This window comes from Phascolarctos cinereus, unplaced genomic scaffold (genome assembly GCF_003287225.1).
Source record: "Phascolarctos cinereus isolate Bilbo 61053 unplaced genomic scaffold, phaCin_HiC Scaffold_5;HRSCAF=322, whole genome shotgun sequence".
Lineage (NCBI taxonomy): Eukaryota > Metazoa > Chordata > Mammalia > Diprotodontia > Phascolarctidae > Phascolarctos > Phascolarctos cinereus.
In genome coordinates this window covers 82,479,604-82,495,526 of record NW_027555958.1, presented here as the reverse complement: position 1 = coordinate 82,495,526, position 15,923 = coordinate 82,479,604, and the positions used below count along the sequence as shown (strand labels likewise).

General features: G+C 40.0%; 1 protein-coding gene across 1 annotated transcript in view; it reads left to right on the top strand.

Moving 5' to 3' along the window:
• Window positions 1–3,209: 3,209 nt before the first annotated feature.
• The window catches only part of KIF25 (kinesin family member 25), a 104,357-nt gene continuing 91,643 nt past the window's right edge, over window positions 3,210–15,923 (top strand). The window contains exons 1-2 of the mRNA XM_020970432.2: window positions 3,210–3,365; window positions 13,881–13,946. Of these exons, the coding sequence (XP_020826091.2) occupies window positions 3,210–3,365; window positions 13,881–13,946 (222 nt within the window). The remainder of the gene's footprint in view (window positions 3,366–13,880; window positions 13,947–15,923) is intronic.

The window sequence follows — 15,923 nt, the reverse complement described above, 5'->3', positions numbered from 1 at the left end:
ACGAAATAATCACTTGAATAGTTAGAATATTCAGTGCTCGTGGTGAATTGTGCCAATATAATCAAATTGACAATACTTATGAAGTTAAATTATAGTTTTAATGCTATGTTATCAATCTATCATAGGTATACTTTCTAGAACTGAATAAAATAATAGTTCACTTGAAAAATCAAAAGATCTATAATATCAAAGGATATGATGAAAAGATGTAAGGATGAAGGGGGGACAGCACTTTTAGACCTCAGACATCAATACCATCTAATACTGGTTTTTAAAAATAGATAAGACCAATGAAACAGATTAGGCAATGGAGAATAAAAAATAATCGAACTTAACCCAGTGTTTGATAAAGTGGAAAACAAATTACCTAGGAAAGAACTCTTTATTTGATTAAATAAATAAAAAAAAACTAACTTTTGGGAAAATTGGAAAACAGACTGGCAGAAATTAGACTGAGATCAACAAACATCATACCCTATATTCCACAATACATTCTAAATGGATAGGGGACCTTAATATTAAAGATCACACTTAAAAAATTTAGGAGATAAATAGATCATATATCTCTTACAGTTATGGGTAAGGAGATATATTCTTAACCAAGCAATTACATGATTTGTATAATTACAGTAAATACATGAAATATATAACTTCAGTTATATGAAACTAGCTCTGCACAGACAAAATTAATGCACCTATATGATGTTTGTTGTGGGCAGCTAGGTAGCACAGTGGATAGAGTGCTGGCCCTGGAGTCAGGAGGAGCTGAGTTCAAATCTGGCTTTAGGCACTTACTAGCTGTGTGACTGAGCAAGTCACTTAACACTGTTTGCCTCAGTTTCCTTATCTGTAAAATAAGGTCACAAAGAGACAATAACAAATATAATGTACCTAAGGAAGCAGTCAAATGGGAAAACATTTTTGTTTCAGATTTCCATGATAAGTATTTGGTATCCAAGATATATAAAAAATTTATATCTATACAATAATTGTGTATATACATACACATTATATATACATGTGTGTAGTATGTGTATATGTGCAAAAACACATAAAATACCAAGAACCATACCCCAATAGCTAAGTGTTCAAACAGTACTCAACACAAGAATTGGTAACAACCATTTTGGAAAGCTTTTTGAAATTATGCAAATAGAGTGACTAAAATGTTTGTGCATTTGACCTACATACAGACTCCATTATTGAGTTTCTTATACCCCGAAGAGGTCATTGATAGGAAGAAAGATACTTTTTGTGATAGCAAAGAATTGTCAATAAAGGTGATGAAAAAATGTAGAACGTGAATGTAATGGACTATCGTGCTGTAAGAAATGCTGTTCGATGTATACAGAGAAGCATGGAAAGACCTACACCAACTTTTTTTTTCTTCCCTCCCTTTTCCCACCCAGCCCTAGAGAGCTACTGTTAGACACAAATAGGTACATAGATATAGATATATACATGTATATACATACATATGTATATACATACACATGTATGTATGTATGTATATATATATATATAAGGTATATACATATATGTGTAAGATTATTCTATACATCTATTTATCAGTTCTTTCTCTGGATGCAGATAGCATCTTTCTTCATATGTCCTAGTCCTGTATTTATTGAATAAGTTCTAATGTATCCCCATTGCATATGATGCTTGCTTTTGATTTTTGATAGATAATTTTAATGTTAAAAAATGTCCCTCTGTGCCTATACTTTGTAGGTTTTTGGTATAATTGAGTGTTATATTTTGTCAAAGACTTTTTCTGCCACTGTTGAGATACTCATGTGGTTTTAGAATAATAAGAAGGCGCTTAGGGTATAGTTAGATTCTCTAGCACATGTATGCAAAAACCATGGACACGAATCACCACAGATAAGAAACCATTGGGACAGAGGGTTGTAAACTGCACAGATAAGATCACAGCTCCATCCAAATGAGCGCCCTCAACATCTCAGACATTTTAGCATAGTGGCTACAGCATGAGCTGATATTAGAAGTAGCAGAAAAGCCCTTTGAAAGCTTGAGTTGTTTTGCATCTCCAGTGCCTTGTAAACTTGTACTGTTAATCATATTCTCATTGTACCATATGAACATGCCTTTGTACTGGCTGTCCTGCATACCTGAAATGTACTTCCTTCTTAGCTTCTGCGTTGTCTTTCCTGATCTCCCTCCCCACCAGATGCCTACTCTTCCAGACTACCCTGTATTTGAATTTATTCACTGTAAGTATGCAGTATATACCTATGAGGGCAGCTAGGTGGTACAGCGAATAGAGTGCTGGGCCTGGAGTCACCACCACACATGCAAAATTTAGAAGTGAATGCAACAAAACTATAAAGAACAGGTATGCCTTGAAAAAAGAGATATGAAAAGACACTCCCAAACAACCCTTTTGGGAAGTCCTCAAGCATTGAACATTACACGTATTTTTAGACGTTTTCCATATATATATTGATCACTTATGCTGATGTTTTCATCTTTTTTTTTTGTCTTAAAAATATTTGTTAAATAAGATGGCTTTATGGGAGAGATACTGGGGGGAGCTATAGTGATGTAAAAAAAAAAAAGGCATCAATGAAAACCTTTTTTCAAGCATAAGGAAGTCCTGAAACCAAAAACACAAGAGCAAAACACAAACAGTAAGACACGTTTATTTTATGGACAGAACACTGGGCTTGGAGTAAGGAGACCCGAGTTTGTCAGACTGTCATTTCCCTTAATGTGGGCTAGGGTTTGGGGTAGGGGTGGGGGCCAGGTAGGGATGGCTGCACCTATGACTTAATAGAAATTGAAAGGCAGATTAATTATTAATTTAACAGAACTGTTTGGGGCACCAGAAGTGAAACGACAGGGTCACTCAGCCGACATGCGTAACAGACAAGACTTGAACCCAAGAGTTCAAGCTCCCCTCTCTCTACCCACTACACCCCTCTACCTCTCAAACTGGGGCTACAGGTTAGTTAACGGCGAACAGATTTTTAAAGGTGCATGTTCATCATGGTCGAATGCCCTTGTGCCGACAAAATAAGAAACATGAGTTTGGGGGCGGGCGGGTAGCGGGGTTCGGATGCGTCATCGAAGTGGCTGGAGCGCGCCCGGGCAGGTGGGTCCGAACGGCCCTATTGCTCCTTGAGTCAGTTTCAAAAGCAGCAGCGGCAGCCCTAGGATAGACAGCTAGGAGACTCCCGGGACTCATAATGCCTGCCAAGGTCTTAAACTGGAGCTTCATCACCAACCAGCGGATTCAGCAGCTGAAGAGTCAAGTTCGGGTGAGCCCGAGAGCTGCTCAGTGGTCATGTCCAAGGGCCTTTGCCCCTTGCCAGGCTGGTGATTTAAAATATCCTTTCCAGGAGGTGCGCCCTCCCCTTCAGCCTCCAGACTGGTCCCTCCGCCCCCACCAGCCTGGAGTCCTTTTTAGGCTTAGAACCACAGAATTTCAGAGGGCCTCAGGCCCATCTCTTTGATTTTACAGAGGAGGAAACTGAGGCCCAGAGAAGTCACTAGAGTGACTTCCCCAAAGTCATACAGCTGATTCGTGGTAATGACAGGAGCAGAACTTCTCTTCAAGTAGCATTTGCAGGATTTGGTTCTGGAAACTTTGGGTCTGGATTTGGACGTTGCTGGGCTTAGGGGTCTCTTTTTTTTGTTTTGTTTTGGTTCATTTTGTTGGTGGAGCTGGGGCTAAGGGTCATAGGATCATAGATCTACACCTGGAAAGGATCCCAGAGCTCATCCCGTTATTTTACAGTTGAAGTAGGGGACAAATAGCCAAAGAGACATTGGGCCAAGGTCACACAGGGAGAATCAGCTATGAAATTTGAACCCAGGCCTTCGATTTGCAAAGTCTTTGCAAACCTCAAAGCTCTTTACGTGAATGTTGTTGTTGTTATAATAATAATGGTTATTATTATTATTTAGTTCCTTAATGCTTACAAAGGGTTTTCACCAGTCCAGAACCTCACAATTGCCCTATGTGGTCAGTAGGGGAGGCCTTCTCTTTTTACAGGTGACAGAACCTGCAGTTCAGAAACATGAAGTTATTTGCTCGTGGTCACAAGGCTAGAAAGTGGCAGCCAGGAAACCTGATAACTAGTGGCATTTCCACCACAGTAGGATAAATTGGGGTGAGAGAGGGAGAGAGAGAGAGAGAAAGGGAGAGAGAGACAGAGAGTTGAATGTAGCTGACCTTACCTGACTCTAAAGCTGTGAACTACCTGAGGACAATCCAATTAAAGGACTATCAAAACCAGTTAATAAAAAAGAAAAAGGAGCCCACCATTTAGACCAGATATTGCTACTCCAGAACCTCCGTTGGCCTATTCTATGGACTTTCAGTTTTGCAAAACAACTTATGTAACAGCTTCCTCAGCCTGTACCTCCCATAAGTCTCCATCCCTGTTCAAATATATTTAACCCTGCCCCCTTCTTTTCCTCTCAGGCACTTGTACACTGGTGCTATGTGATAATCCCAAAGTGCAATTCCCTTGTTTCCAGTAAAGATCCTAGTTTTTGCTGTTTTAGTAGTCTTCTTTATTTCAGGTTGACTATATCTCTCTATATGTCTATATGGGTCTTCATGTAGTTATACACACACATATGTATATATCACTTTGCAAACCCTAAGTTGGTACATAGATGTTAGCTATCTTTATTGGTAGCTTCCACCCTCAGGTGAAATTAAGGTAAGCAGCGTCGCAGGGTGTGAGAGAAAACAAGGGACCTCGAATGAATCCCAGAACATCTGCTCTCCAAAGCAGGGTATTTTGTGTTATGTTGGACACGTCCCATTGAAGCCTCTAAGTCATCTTGTGTCCAGGAGTATAAAAAAGACATACATTTCAGATCTTGCCTGGGGACAAAAAAAAATTTACCTTATGGGGAATCTGCTTGTTTGATTTCTCTCTTGGTTAGCAGAAGAAGGAGCCAGACGTTCACAGAACATGCAACTTCAGGAACAGGGGGGTGTGAGAAGTGCCATCCCTTCCATTCCTAGCTTCTTCCTTCACTATCATTAACTAGAGGGTTGAATATTTACTACTTATGTGACTTTATATAGGTTCCATGGCATAATGGTTAGCACTGTGGAGTCTGAATCCAGCCATCCGAGTTCAAATGTCAGTGGAATCTTGATGTGCAGTTGCTTTGAGCAACTAGGTGGCACAGTAGATAGAGCTCTAGCCTTGGAGTCAGGAGGTCCTGAGTTCAAATCTGGCCTCAGACATTTACTAATTGTGTGACTCTAGACAAGTCACTTAACCCTGTTTGCCTCAGTTCCTCAGTTCTGTAAAATGAGTTGGAGAGGGAAATAGCAAACTACTCCAGTGTCATTGCTGAGAAAATCCCAAATGGAGTAATGGAGAATTGGACATGACTGAAATAACTCAACGACAACAAACTTATATGACCACTGATCTCCTTTTAGCTTCAGATCCCTGGCTTGTAAAGTACAGTGTTAGAGAGGGTGACTTCTACATTCCCTTTTGGTTTTAAATACTGTGACACTATGTTCAGGTAGCCCCTATCCTGAAAACAAACAAATAAAACCATCAGCATATGTGAAGTTATTTGCCAACCTTAAAGCACTACTGTATGTGAATGCCAGCTGTTGTTATGATTGTTAACTCTCTTCCCTCAATCCCTCTTCTGCCACCTTTTTGATCCCCCCCCAGCCCCACCTCCTCAGCTACCATCTAATCTTCCTTTCTTCACTGCCAACTTTTTCTTTTTAAGTTTTTAATTAGAACATTTCCAGGCAATGAAAAGACAGACAAAATTGTGAGATCTGTAGAGCCTTTTGAGAATATTCCAAGAAATGCACTTTTCCCACACATGAGTTGCAGTAAACTGCATCCCAAACTACAGTCCTTCAGAAATTTGTCAACCTGTACCAGCCAGTACAGAAATAAGAAATTCCCTTGGCATCATTCACTAGCAATCTGACCTCAATATAACATATACATTCTAGATTGTATTATTTTATTATTTTTTTCCTGGCTTTGTATCATAGCTATAGCAAACTCCTGTCCATGCGAAAGACAGTCCCAAATATTAGTTGGCCCCACTGTATTTGCTGTAAGAAACAGTGGCAGCTACTGGGGAAAACAAACCTCGCTGCCAGCTTCTTGAAAGGGGAGTCTAAATTTACAATATTGCTTCCTCTTCACCGCTTACAAGTTCCTTGTGAACGTGTGTTTGTATTTCTTGACAGAGTCTAGAAATCGCCATTTAGAATGATCAGATCTGTCTCAACCTGTTCAAGGCAATTAGGTGGTGCAGTAGATAGAGCCTGGAATCAGGAAAACCTGCATTCAGATTCCGCCTCAGACACTTATTGGTGATGTAACCCTGGACAAGTCACTTAACCTTCATTTGCCTCAGTTTCCTCATCTATAAAATGGGGATAATAAGCACCTACTTTGCAAGGTTGTTGTGAGGATCAACTGATATGATGTTTGTAGAGTGCTTAGCATGGTGCCTGTCACATAGTAGGCAACACATAAATGCTTATTCTATTCCCTTTATCTCCAAGTGTTCCCCCAGGCATTAAAATTCACATCTGTAGCTATGCTTTTGGACATCTTCATTTGGATGTCCTGCAAATACCACAAACACAACAGAACTGAAAAACTGAAAGTGGCATTTTCCCTGCCAAACCAGCTACTTCTCCTATCATCACCATCTCTTACTGTGACCACCATTGCCTACTCACCTAGGCTAGAAACATTCGCGTCTTTGATTTTTCCCATATCTCAGAAACTATCCAGCTATGTCCAGTTACCAAGTCTTGTTATTTCTACTCTTAAAGTGTCTCTTAAATTAACTGCCTCCTTTCTATTCCCACTGTTCACACCGTATTTTTACACCCTTGCACCTTTCACTTAGGTGGCAGGTTTCTTCCTTTCCAGTACATTCTGTGCACTGCTGCCTTATTAATCTTCTTAAAGTTAAGAGCTTATCAGATGACTCCCTTGCTCATTTGAAAAGGACTATTAGCTTGATCCATTTCCTCTTTGCCTCAGCACTTTTGGAGAAGCTTGGTACCTCCTTTGCTCATAGTGACAAGTAAGGAGAATAGGGTCTGTGGCCTCCTGAATTCAAAAGGGTCAGGGTACTCCCAGCATTCCAGAATTTGGGTTTATAGCCAGCACTGCATTGATGTCCTGAGGATCAAGAGTGACGCTCAGGAGTAACCTTCAGGACCCTAGTCCCACAGTAACTGAGACAATGACTCATCTAGCAGTGATGGCATAAACTCGGATGGGATGGAAGCTATGTAGGAACTGAGATAAGTTGAGCCTCCTCTACTTAGAGACTGAAGTGGTATAGATGACAGCATGTCTTCAAAGTGTTGGGGGGAAATGTTAGTGCTTTGTTCTTGTTATGTCTTATAATATATCTCCTTGGAAAAGCTAATTGTTGTTAAGTGGTTAAATGGAATTGGGGCACTAGTCAGCCCCCGATAATGGGGAAAATACAGAGGGTGGGAAATTGAACCAATGAAAGTAGAAAAGAGATGCTCCACAAGCCCTTTGGGTACCCTAGATATAGCCTTCCTGGCCTTGGGATAAAAAGGCCAGAACATAATACACCAAAGAGGAATATGTTGAATTGATTTACAAGTTCTTGTCAAGGTCTTGCTAGGATTTTGTTACTTCTTCCTCCTCTGCAACAGATCCTAGCATATAATTACCATTTTATAATGATCACTACATTTTTTGAGAAAATATATTCTTAGTTCTATGGAGCTGACTTTTTTTGTTTGTTTTTTTGGTGAGGTGATTGGGGTTAAGTGACTTGCCCACAGCTGCCCCATAGCTAGTAAGTGTCAAGTGTCTGAGGTCATATTTGAACTCAGGTCCTCCTGACTCCAAGGCTGGAGCTCTATGCATTGTGCCATCTAGCTGCCCCGATGGCTTTTTTCTGGAATAAGACTGGATGGTAAATTGGGGAATATATGTATTTTGAGTGGAAAAAAATATCACTGAATGGAAAACATTATTCCTATTGGCACAGTCTGATGTTTATTGACTACTGACAACGTAGTAGCTGACATGCAGACCACAGACTTTGGGGTAGGTCCTCTTTATTATGTATATGATGTTAAATCACTCTGGTGGAAATTTAAGGAAAAATAAGAAGAAGAAAAATGTTTACACTGCCTTGGAATTGCCTTTTGATCTCTTCAGACTTGGGATACATTTCATCCTTAAAACATCAAATTCTACTCATTCTTTCATATCATATCTCCTTTCTTCCCTAATTCTGCCTGCTAACCCACTGACAGATTCAATTGCATTGCACTTTTGACAACTGGCTATGTCAGCTATGTGTTTCTGCTCTGATTTTATTCTGAAAATATACTTATAATTGAATGGTTTCATGTTTCTTTTTTTTCCTTACTCCCTTTTCTTAACTGCTGCTTTGGTGGAAGTAGGTGTTCTTAGAGATGTAGCGATTAAGGGCTGCCTCCAGGACATGCATGTTTCCCCTTTTATATTGTCAGAAAAAAAGTGAACATTTCTCAGTATTAACCAAATTAGCTGTAAAGATCTCTGTGCCCTACTGAGCACAAAAATCATATAAATTAATTATGAAAAACACCTACTGGAAGAAGAGTGGGATTTATTACAATAGAACTATGCAGATAGGTGTTGACTTAGATTTTTAAAAAACTCATTCAGGACATAGAATTTGAGTTGAATATGAAAGAATGGTAGGAGTCTGAAGGATAACTAAAATACTTCAGTTAGGATGGTGACCTAGGAGGTCCTCGTCTAACCCAGACTTCCTAACAAATACTCCATCAGAGACTTAAAAGGGCACCAGATGAAGTAATGATTGGATATAAAACCAAAAGGAAGCACCGTCTGGTCCAGGGATTCATAAATTGACGGCCAGAATTCTGTGACCACTCTCCAGAATATGCTTAAAGGGGGCCTAAAACAAGCATGACCTCTATGATCCTACAGCCAGGGGGCCTAAAACAAGCATGACCTCTATAAACTGATCCTACAGCCAGTGAAATCTTGGCCCTGGCCTGTCCAAGCCACAGCAAAGGATAAAGCTAGTCCCCGCTGGGGCAATATTTAGGAAAATGGAGAGGCACAGTGCCCAGGCAGCCTGTCCGGAGAAATACCTCTAGGACGCCTGAAGCCAGCATGATCTTCATCTGATACCTGATTAGAATCTGTTAGGACTGCATAAGGAGACAAAGCCAACTTCAGATTGGTAATTATAGAAGAAGGAAATAGAGACAGGGCTGATGCCAGCACCCATACTGAGTCACCAGGAACCAGATGCCAGGGATTGTGGCAGATGGAAAGGCCTGTTCTCAGCCCCTCTATCCAGAAGTGTGCATCAAGGCCGGATTGCAGAAGGGAGAAGAATTAGGAGGGCCTCCCCATCACATCCAAGAGGGTGGGAAGGGCTGGAGTCTGGCTCGGGCACAAGACTTGCTAAAACTCAGAACATTCTGAGGTAGGTGAGGAAAGGCATTATTTGTACCAATATGGAGAAAATAGGAGGATCGATAGAGAGAGAGTTTCAATTCTCAGGGTAGAAAGGACAATGATAATAGATGGAAGAAAGAAAGGACTCTTCATTTTTTAAAATTGTGTTTCTATTTTCTCTCTGCCAAAGGAGAATGATTTTTGGACTAAAAGGCATAGAACAAAAATAGCAGAAAGTTGATACTCAAGGTAAGCAGAAAAGATAGTAAGACAGCACCTAGCTGCCCTTTAGGAGTTCACATTGCCTGGCCCAGATGAACTTCATCCCAGAGTGCTGAAAGAAATAGCAGAAATGATTGCTGAACAGTTATCCAGATATCTGCTGTAGAGCACACTGTTTTTCTGTTTTCTCTGTCTCTCTCTCTCTACGTCTCTGTCTCTGTCTCTGTCTCTTTCTGTCTCTGTGTCTGTCTCTGTCTGTCTCTCTCACTGCCAAAAACAGAGCAGCCAATCATTCCTTGAGTTTCCTTATGGATAATTTCATCCTCCAAAAGGTAGAGGAAACAAAAGGGGGAAGGTTGATGTAAAATCTGATGGTCACCATCAAAGGAAACCTGTTCCTTGGGTGGAAATGATGATGAAATAACTATTCCGTTTTAAGATTTGTGATAAAGAGGAAAGCCAGCAATAATCTGATATGATAGGACTGCTGCTTGGGGTGGATGGAGCAATGAGAATGGATGATGGAAAGGAAACAAATAAACAAACAAAAATGCTCTGTTCAACTTTTAATTTACTTCTATTTTCCCCGGCAAAGAGAATCTTTGGGCTCCAAAGCATAGAACAAAAGATAGCTAATAGGAAGCTAATATCAATTAAGTAAGGAGCTAGTTAAGAAAGGATAGCTTCTTACATTTGATGCATTCCAGGCACGAGGCCTACACAAACTATGTCCTTGGATATTGAAAGAACTGGCAAGTGTGATCAGGTAGCCTTGGCCAGTATTCTTTGAAAGATCACAGAGAACAAGAGTAGTCCCTCAGCATTAAAGAAGGGCTGAAGTCTTGATTTTCAGATATAAGAAGAGAATGGAGTCTGTACCTATAGGTCAATGAACTTGACCTTGGGACTAGAATATTTTATCAAAAGGAAATGGCAACCTCAAAGAGCCAGCATAATTCAGAAGCAAATGATGTCAGACTAACCTTCTTTTCATTTTTTGACATGGTTATTAGACGAGTATGATCAGGGAATGCTATCAATATAGTTTACTGAGATTTGCCCTAAGCATTTCACAAAGTCTGTCATGCTACATGCAAAAAGATGGTGAATGATGGTTTCCAGGAGTGGGGAACCTGCAGCCTCGAGGCCACATGTGGCCCTCTAGGTCCTCAAGCGCAACCCTTTGATCCCCTTAATAAACAAAATAAACAGCAATAATAAACAATAAAAAACAAACCCCTTTAATAAAAGGATTTGTTCTGTAAAACTTGGACTCAGACCAAGAGATTCACTTGAGGACCTAAAGGGCCACATGTGTCCTCAAGGGGCGGGTTCCCCACCCTTTAGACAATCAAATACAGTTAGGTAGATTTTTGGGAACTGGTTCAATGGCCAAACCCAAAGAGAATGTCAATTTAGGTGGTGTCTGGTGGAGTGCCCTAGAATTGTGTACTGAGACACCTATCTTGGATCCCATCAAAAAGATATACTAGGGGCAGCTAGGTGGCTTAGGGGATAGAGCATCAGCCCTGGAGTCAGGACGACCTGAGTCCAAATCTGGTCTCAGACCAGACACTTGACACTTACTAGCCATGTAACCCTGGGCAAGTCACTTAACCCCATTGCCTAGGGGAAAAAAAGGATATACTGAAACACCAAAAGAATCTCTTTAAAATATAGTTTCTCCTACATAAAGATGTTTGATCAGTTAAGGACTATCTTACTCATCTTTTAATATCTCTGAAAGAACTTTATACCTTCTACAATTATCCTGTACATAAAGGCAACCAACTGAAGAATGAACAAGGCATTCTAGAGTGTTAATAATTTTTAAAAATTCAATATAAACATGCTTTCTAAATACAAAAGTCCTGTCTCATATTTATTGTGTTTTTAAATAAAAGACTTCCAACATTCCATACAGATGCTTAAAAAAGAGTTTGGGAAAAGAAAATTTCACTCAAAAATAAATTCTCAAAATGTTATGTCTGTAGCCAACATCATTTTGCTTGATTTGCTCCCTTGTAATTTACTTATTAAAAGGGAGGATTCTAATGTGAGTGTATTTGGGTTGGGATGTGTGTGTGTGTGTGTGTGTGTGTGTGTGTAGGGGGAGAAGAGTCACTTCATTGGGAAGTGACAAGGATGCTTTTTAAAAAATAAGAAAGAAAGAAAAGAAAAGAACAAAGACACTGAAAGAGGAGAAGCTGAATGGAAAATTTGGAGTTTGAGGTTGAGTTCATCCTCTATCTTTGGCACTGCGTGAACTTTCCAGAATCAAGTGCTTTGTGAGATCTACTCTGTGCTCCTCTGCCCTTCCCCACAAAGACTATGGAATGTGGTGTCCATACTGCTGCTTGGGGCCTTAGGGGTGGTTGCTATGTAGATCAAACCCGGTTTGGTGATACGACCCAACCATCCCTCAGAGAAAACACATCTCTCCCTGACTCACACTCAGCCGATAAAACGGCAATTTTAGTTGCCCCACTCCTCCAAGATTTTGTCTAGTTTCCCTCAGAGACAGAGAGTTAAAGCAAGGAGGGGAATAGTCCCTGGGGTATGTAGTACTGCCCAGTATTGACTTCATTTATTCACAGCCCATTCCCTTCACCCTGTACTCCCTGTCCTTCCTTGCTAATATTTAGTCTTACTGTTATATAAGAAAAATAGCAGCCCCCTCCCAGAAGAGAAAGAAAAGAAGTGCGCATCAACAAAACATTTTAAGAGGGGGGAAGAAGACATATACAAAAGTTTTGGGTTTGTTAATGCTATGTCTTGGCTAAAGCAGGATAATGATGAAAATATGTTTTGATTTCTAGAACTATTTTTGAATTAGGAAAGCAATCTAAGAATAATTATGTCTTATTCTTTCAGCTACATCTCCCTTTGTATTATAAATTTTCTTTTTATAAGCAGACTCTCCTCTGTAATTCCTGCTGTCTACAAAAATGCCCCTGCTAATTCACTGGTTTATCTCTTTTTTCCCCCCCCTTTTTTTTTTTGATGAGGTAGTCAGGGTTAAGTGACCTGCCCCAGGTCACACAGCTAGTAGGTGTCAAGTCTCTGAGGTCGAATTTGAACTCAGGTCCTCCTGACTCCAGAGCCAGCCTATCCATTGCACCAGCTAGCTGCTCCTCCCTAGTTTATCTTTATGTGTTCCTCCACTCTGACTTCAACTCATCACCTATCTCACCCCCATCACATTTCAGATTTGTTTTTTAAGAGAATAAAAGCTTCAAATGTCTCCTCGTTCATGAATGTTGTGAGGCAAGCATGTAGATTTGTGAACAGTCAATGTGAAATGTATCATATCTGGACTCATGCCAGATAAAATTGTGATGATTCTAAGAGCAATAGGTCCCTGATATTAAATATATATATATATATATATGTATATATATATATATATATTAATCAACCAATCAGCAAATATTTATTAAGAGCTTCTTGTGTGCCACCAATGTGTGAGGTGTTGCAGACACGAGTACAGAGAATGAAACTCACAATATCCTCAGCGCGGTGGGCATGGTATGGTATTTAAAAAATATATTAGAATTTCATATACTGAGATTATTTGTGATTGAAGTGACCTATTTTCTGTGCTCCTTCTTTCCCTTCTTCTGGTAATAGCTTTTCTATTGACTGGGACTTGGCATTTGTGCTTCCGATCAGGTCCTTCCTCACTACTGTGACTTCTACCAGGGTCAGTCCCACAGCTGTTATCAGCTTCAACTCTTCTTTCCTAGGCAAAGCCTTGAGACTGTGGTCCTTGGCTGTTATCAGAACAGTAGCAGGACCGAGAGTCATCATAGTAACAGAAAAAGCAGCAGCTGAATGGACTTGGGCCATAGGAGATGGTCACATTAGGTAGAATGGAGCCAGAACCAGAGACCATGGAATATAGGGAAAGGCAGACTATGTATTGGAGGAACAAGGTCCAGCCAGAAGCAAACTTCAGCCCAGAAGTCTTTGTTGTCAACCCCTACCTAAAGCGTTCCAAATAGCCCAGAGACTCAGACCTGGTGGGTGAGATTGAGCTGCAATCTGGCCGGAAGGAGTTTATCTGAAGCCTTCCATACGTTCTATGTTCTGTTCAACAGCAAGAATGAGTGTCATTGAATGAAACTGCTGTAATTTTAAAACGACCAAAGTAAATGATCTCTTGGTGATGTTTCCTTTCTGGGTCCTTGGTTTTAGGCCAAAGAAGAAAGAATAATTGAACTGGAAACTGAAAATGCTGTTCTTCATCTGAAACTGGCTGAGGTAACTATATTTTCATATATATATTTGTGTGTGTACATGTGTATATGCATGTTTGTGTATGTGTGCATGTGTATATATGTATATGCATACATATACTCACATATACATATATATGTAGCACACTACTTTTAAATTAAAAAGAAAATGTTTCTCATCTTTAGATTTTACAGTATCTTTATTTCTCAGTATGTCCCTATATCCTTCTATACTTGAGAGCCAACACTCCTAAAAAAAAATTCAAGAAAGAGGGAAAAAAGAGTTGTGCAAATCTCACCAACATATCAGTCAAGTCCAACAGTATATGGCGATGTACCCTACCTACAGTTATCACCTCTGCAGAGAAAGAAAAAAGATACTTTCTCACATCTCTTCTTTGGGGGTCAAACATGATCATTAGGGTTGCCCACCATTGATTTAGCTTTTTGTTGTCATGCTCTCCATTTACATTGTTGTACTTGTATACATTGTTTTATTGACCCTTCCTATCAGTTATACAAGTCTTCTCATGTCTTTGCATTCTTCACGGTCATTGTTTCATATGGTGCAATGGTACTCCAGCACATACATGTGCCACCATCTTTTTAGCCATCCTCCAATAGACTGTTATCTACTTTGCCTCTTGTACTTTGCAATTTCAAAAAGTATTGCTATAAATATTTTGATGTATGTTGGACTGTTCTTAATCATATGCTTTTAATATTTTAATAATGCATCTTATTTATACCCAGACTTACTGATTTGATGTTAGACCAGTTTTTAACCTATCAGCTAATAGGTTGCAATTTGAGATGACCCTCAATCCTTATCTTATTTCTTACCCAGTGAATTGGTTAAAATATCAACTTTTAGAAAGTCATAGTTTAATCCTTTGTCCTATTTTTGTATTTATTCTTTTAAGAACTTGAGTCGTTCCCTGATAATAAGTTAGGTGCTATTATGAATGACAACCTGATATACTAGAGTGTTTGTATAGTACATTAGTACAAAAATTACCAAATGTTTCATTTTATGAATTTCCTGAAGGCTCTCAGGACCATTCCACATCATCTCTGTACATAAAACAAAAGGAAATCAATTCCCTAACTTTCCTCACAGAAAAGTTCCTCAAAGCCTGGAAGGGAGAGCATCAACAAAGAAATTACTCCAGACATTAGAAGATGCATGTTTACTCCAGTCTTATAGACTGCCACTGTTACTACAAAAATGTCTGCATGCCCCAGATTTAGCCTTTAATCTCTACCACATTCTCAGAATACTCATCACATTCTCATATGGGTCCCAGTTAGAACAGAACAAACCCAAATTGTATCTGAAATTCCCGACTCTACTTCCCATCACTTCTATTAACATTATCTGCTTTCTGCCACGGCCTCCACACCCACTGCAGAAAACAGTGTGAGCAGGACAGACATTCTGAATTCTCAGACCTCCGGTCATGAAACCTATGTGTCATCCTCAACTCTTCATGATCTCTCATCCCCCATGTTCAGACTGTTGCCAGGGCCCGTTGATTTCGCCTTTGCAACGTCTTTCAAATACACATCCTTCTCTCCTCTGACATTGCCACTACTCTGGTGCAGCCCCTTATCATCTCAGTAGGCTATTGCAATAGCCCACTGGTGGAGCTGCTGTCCCTAGCCTCTCTCTGCTCCAACTTATCCTCCAAAGTGATTTTTCTAAAACAAAGGTCCTTCTCCCTACTCAATAAACTGGTGGCTCCCTATCACCTGTGTGATCAAATATTAAATCCTCTGGGGTTCAAAGCACTTTATAACCCAGCCCCACCCTCCTTATCTTTCCAGTATTCTTATACCTTACACCCTCTCCTCCCCACATATTCTGCGATTTGATGACAATGGCCTTCTAGCTGTTCTTCACACACAATACTCTACCTCTCAGCTGCGGGCGTTGTCCCTGGCTGTCCCTCCTCCCTGGCACTCTCCCTCCTCATCTCTACCTCCTGGCATCCTGAGCTTT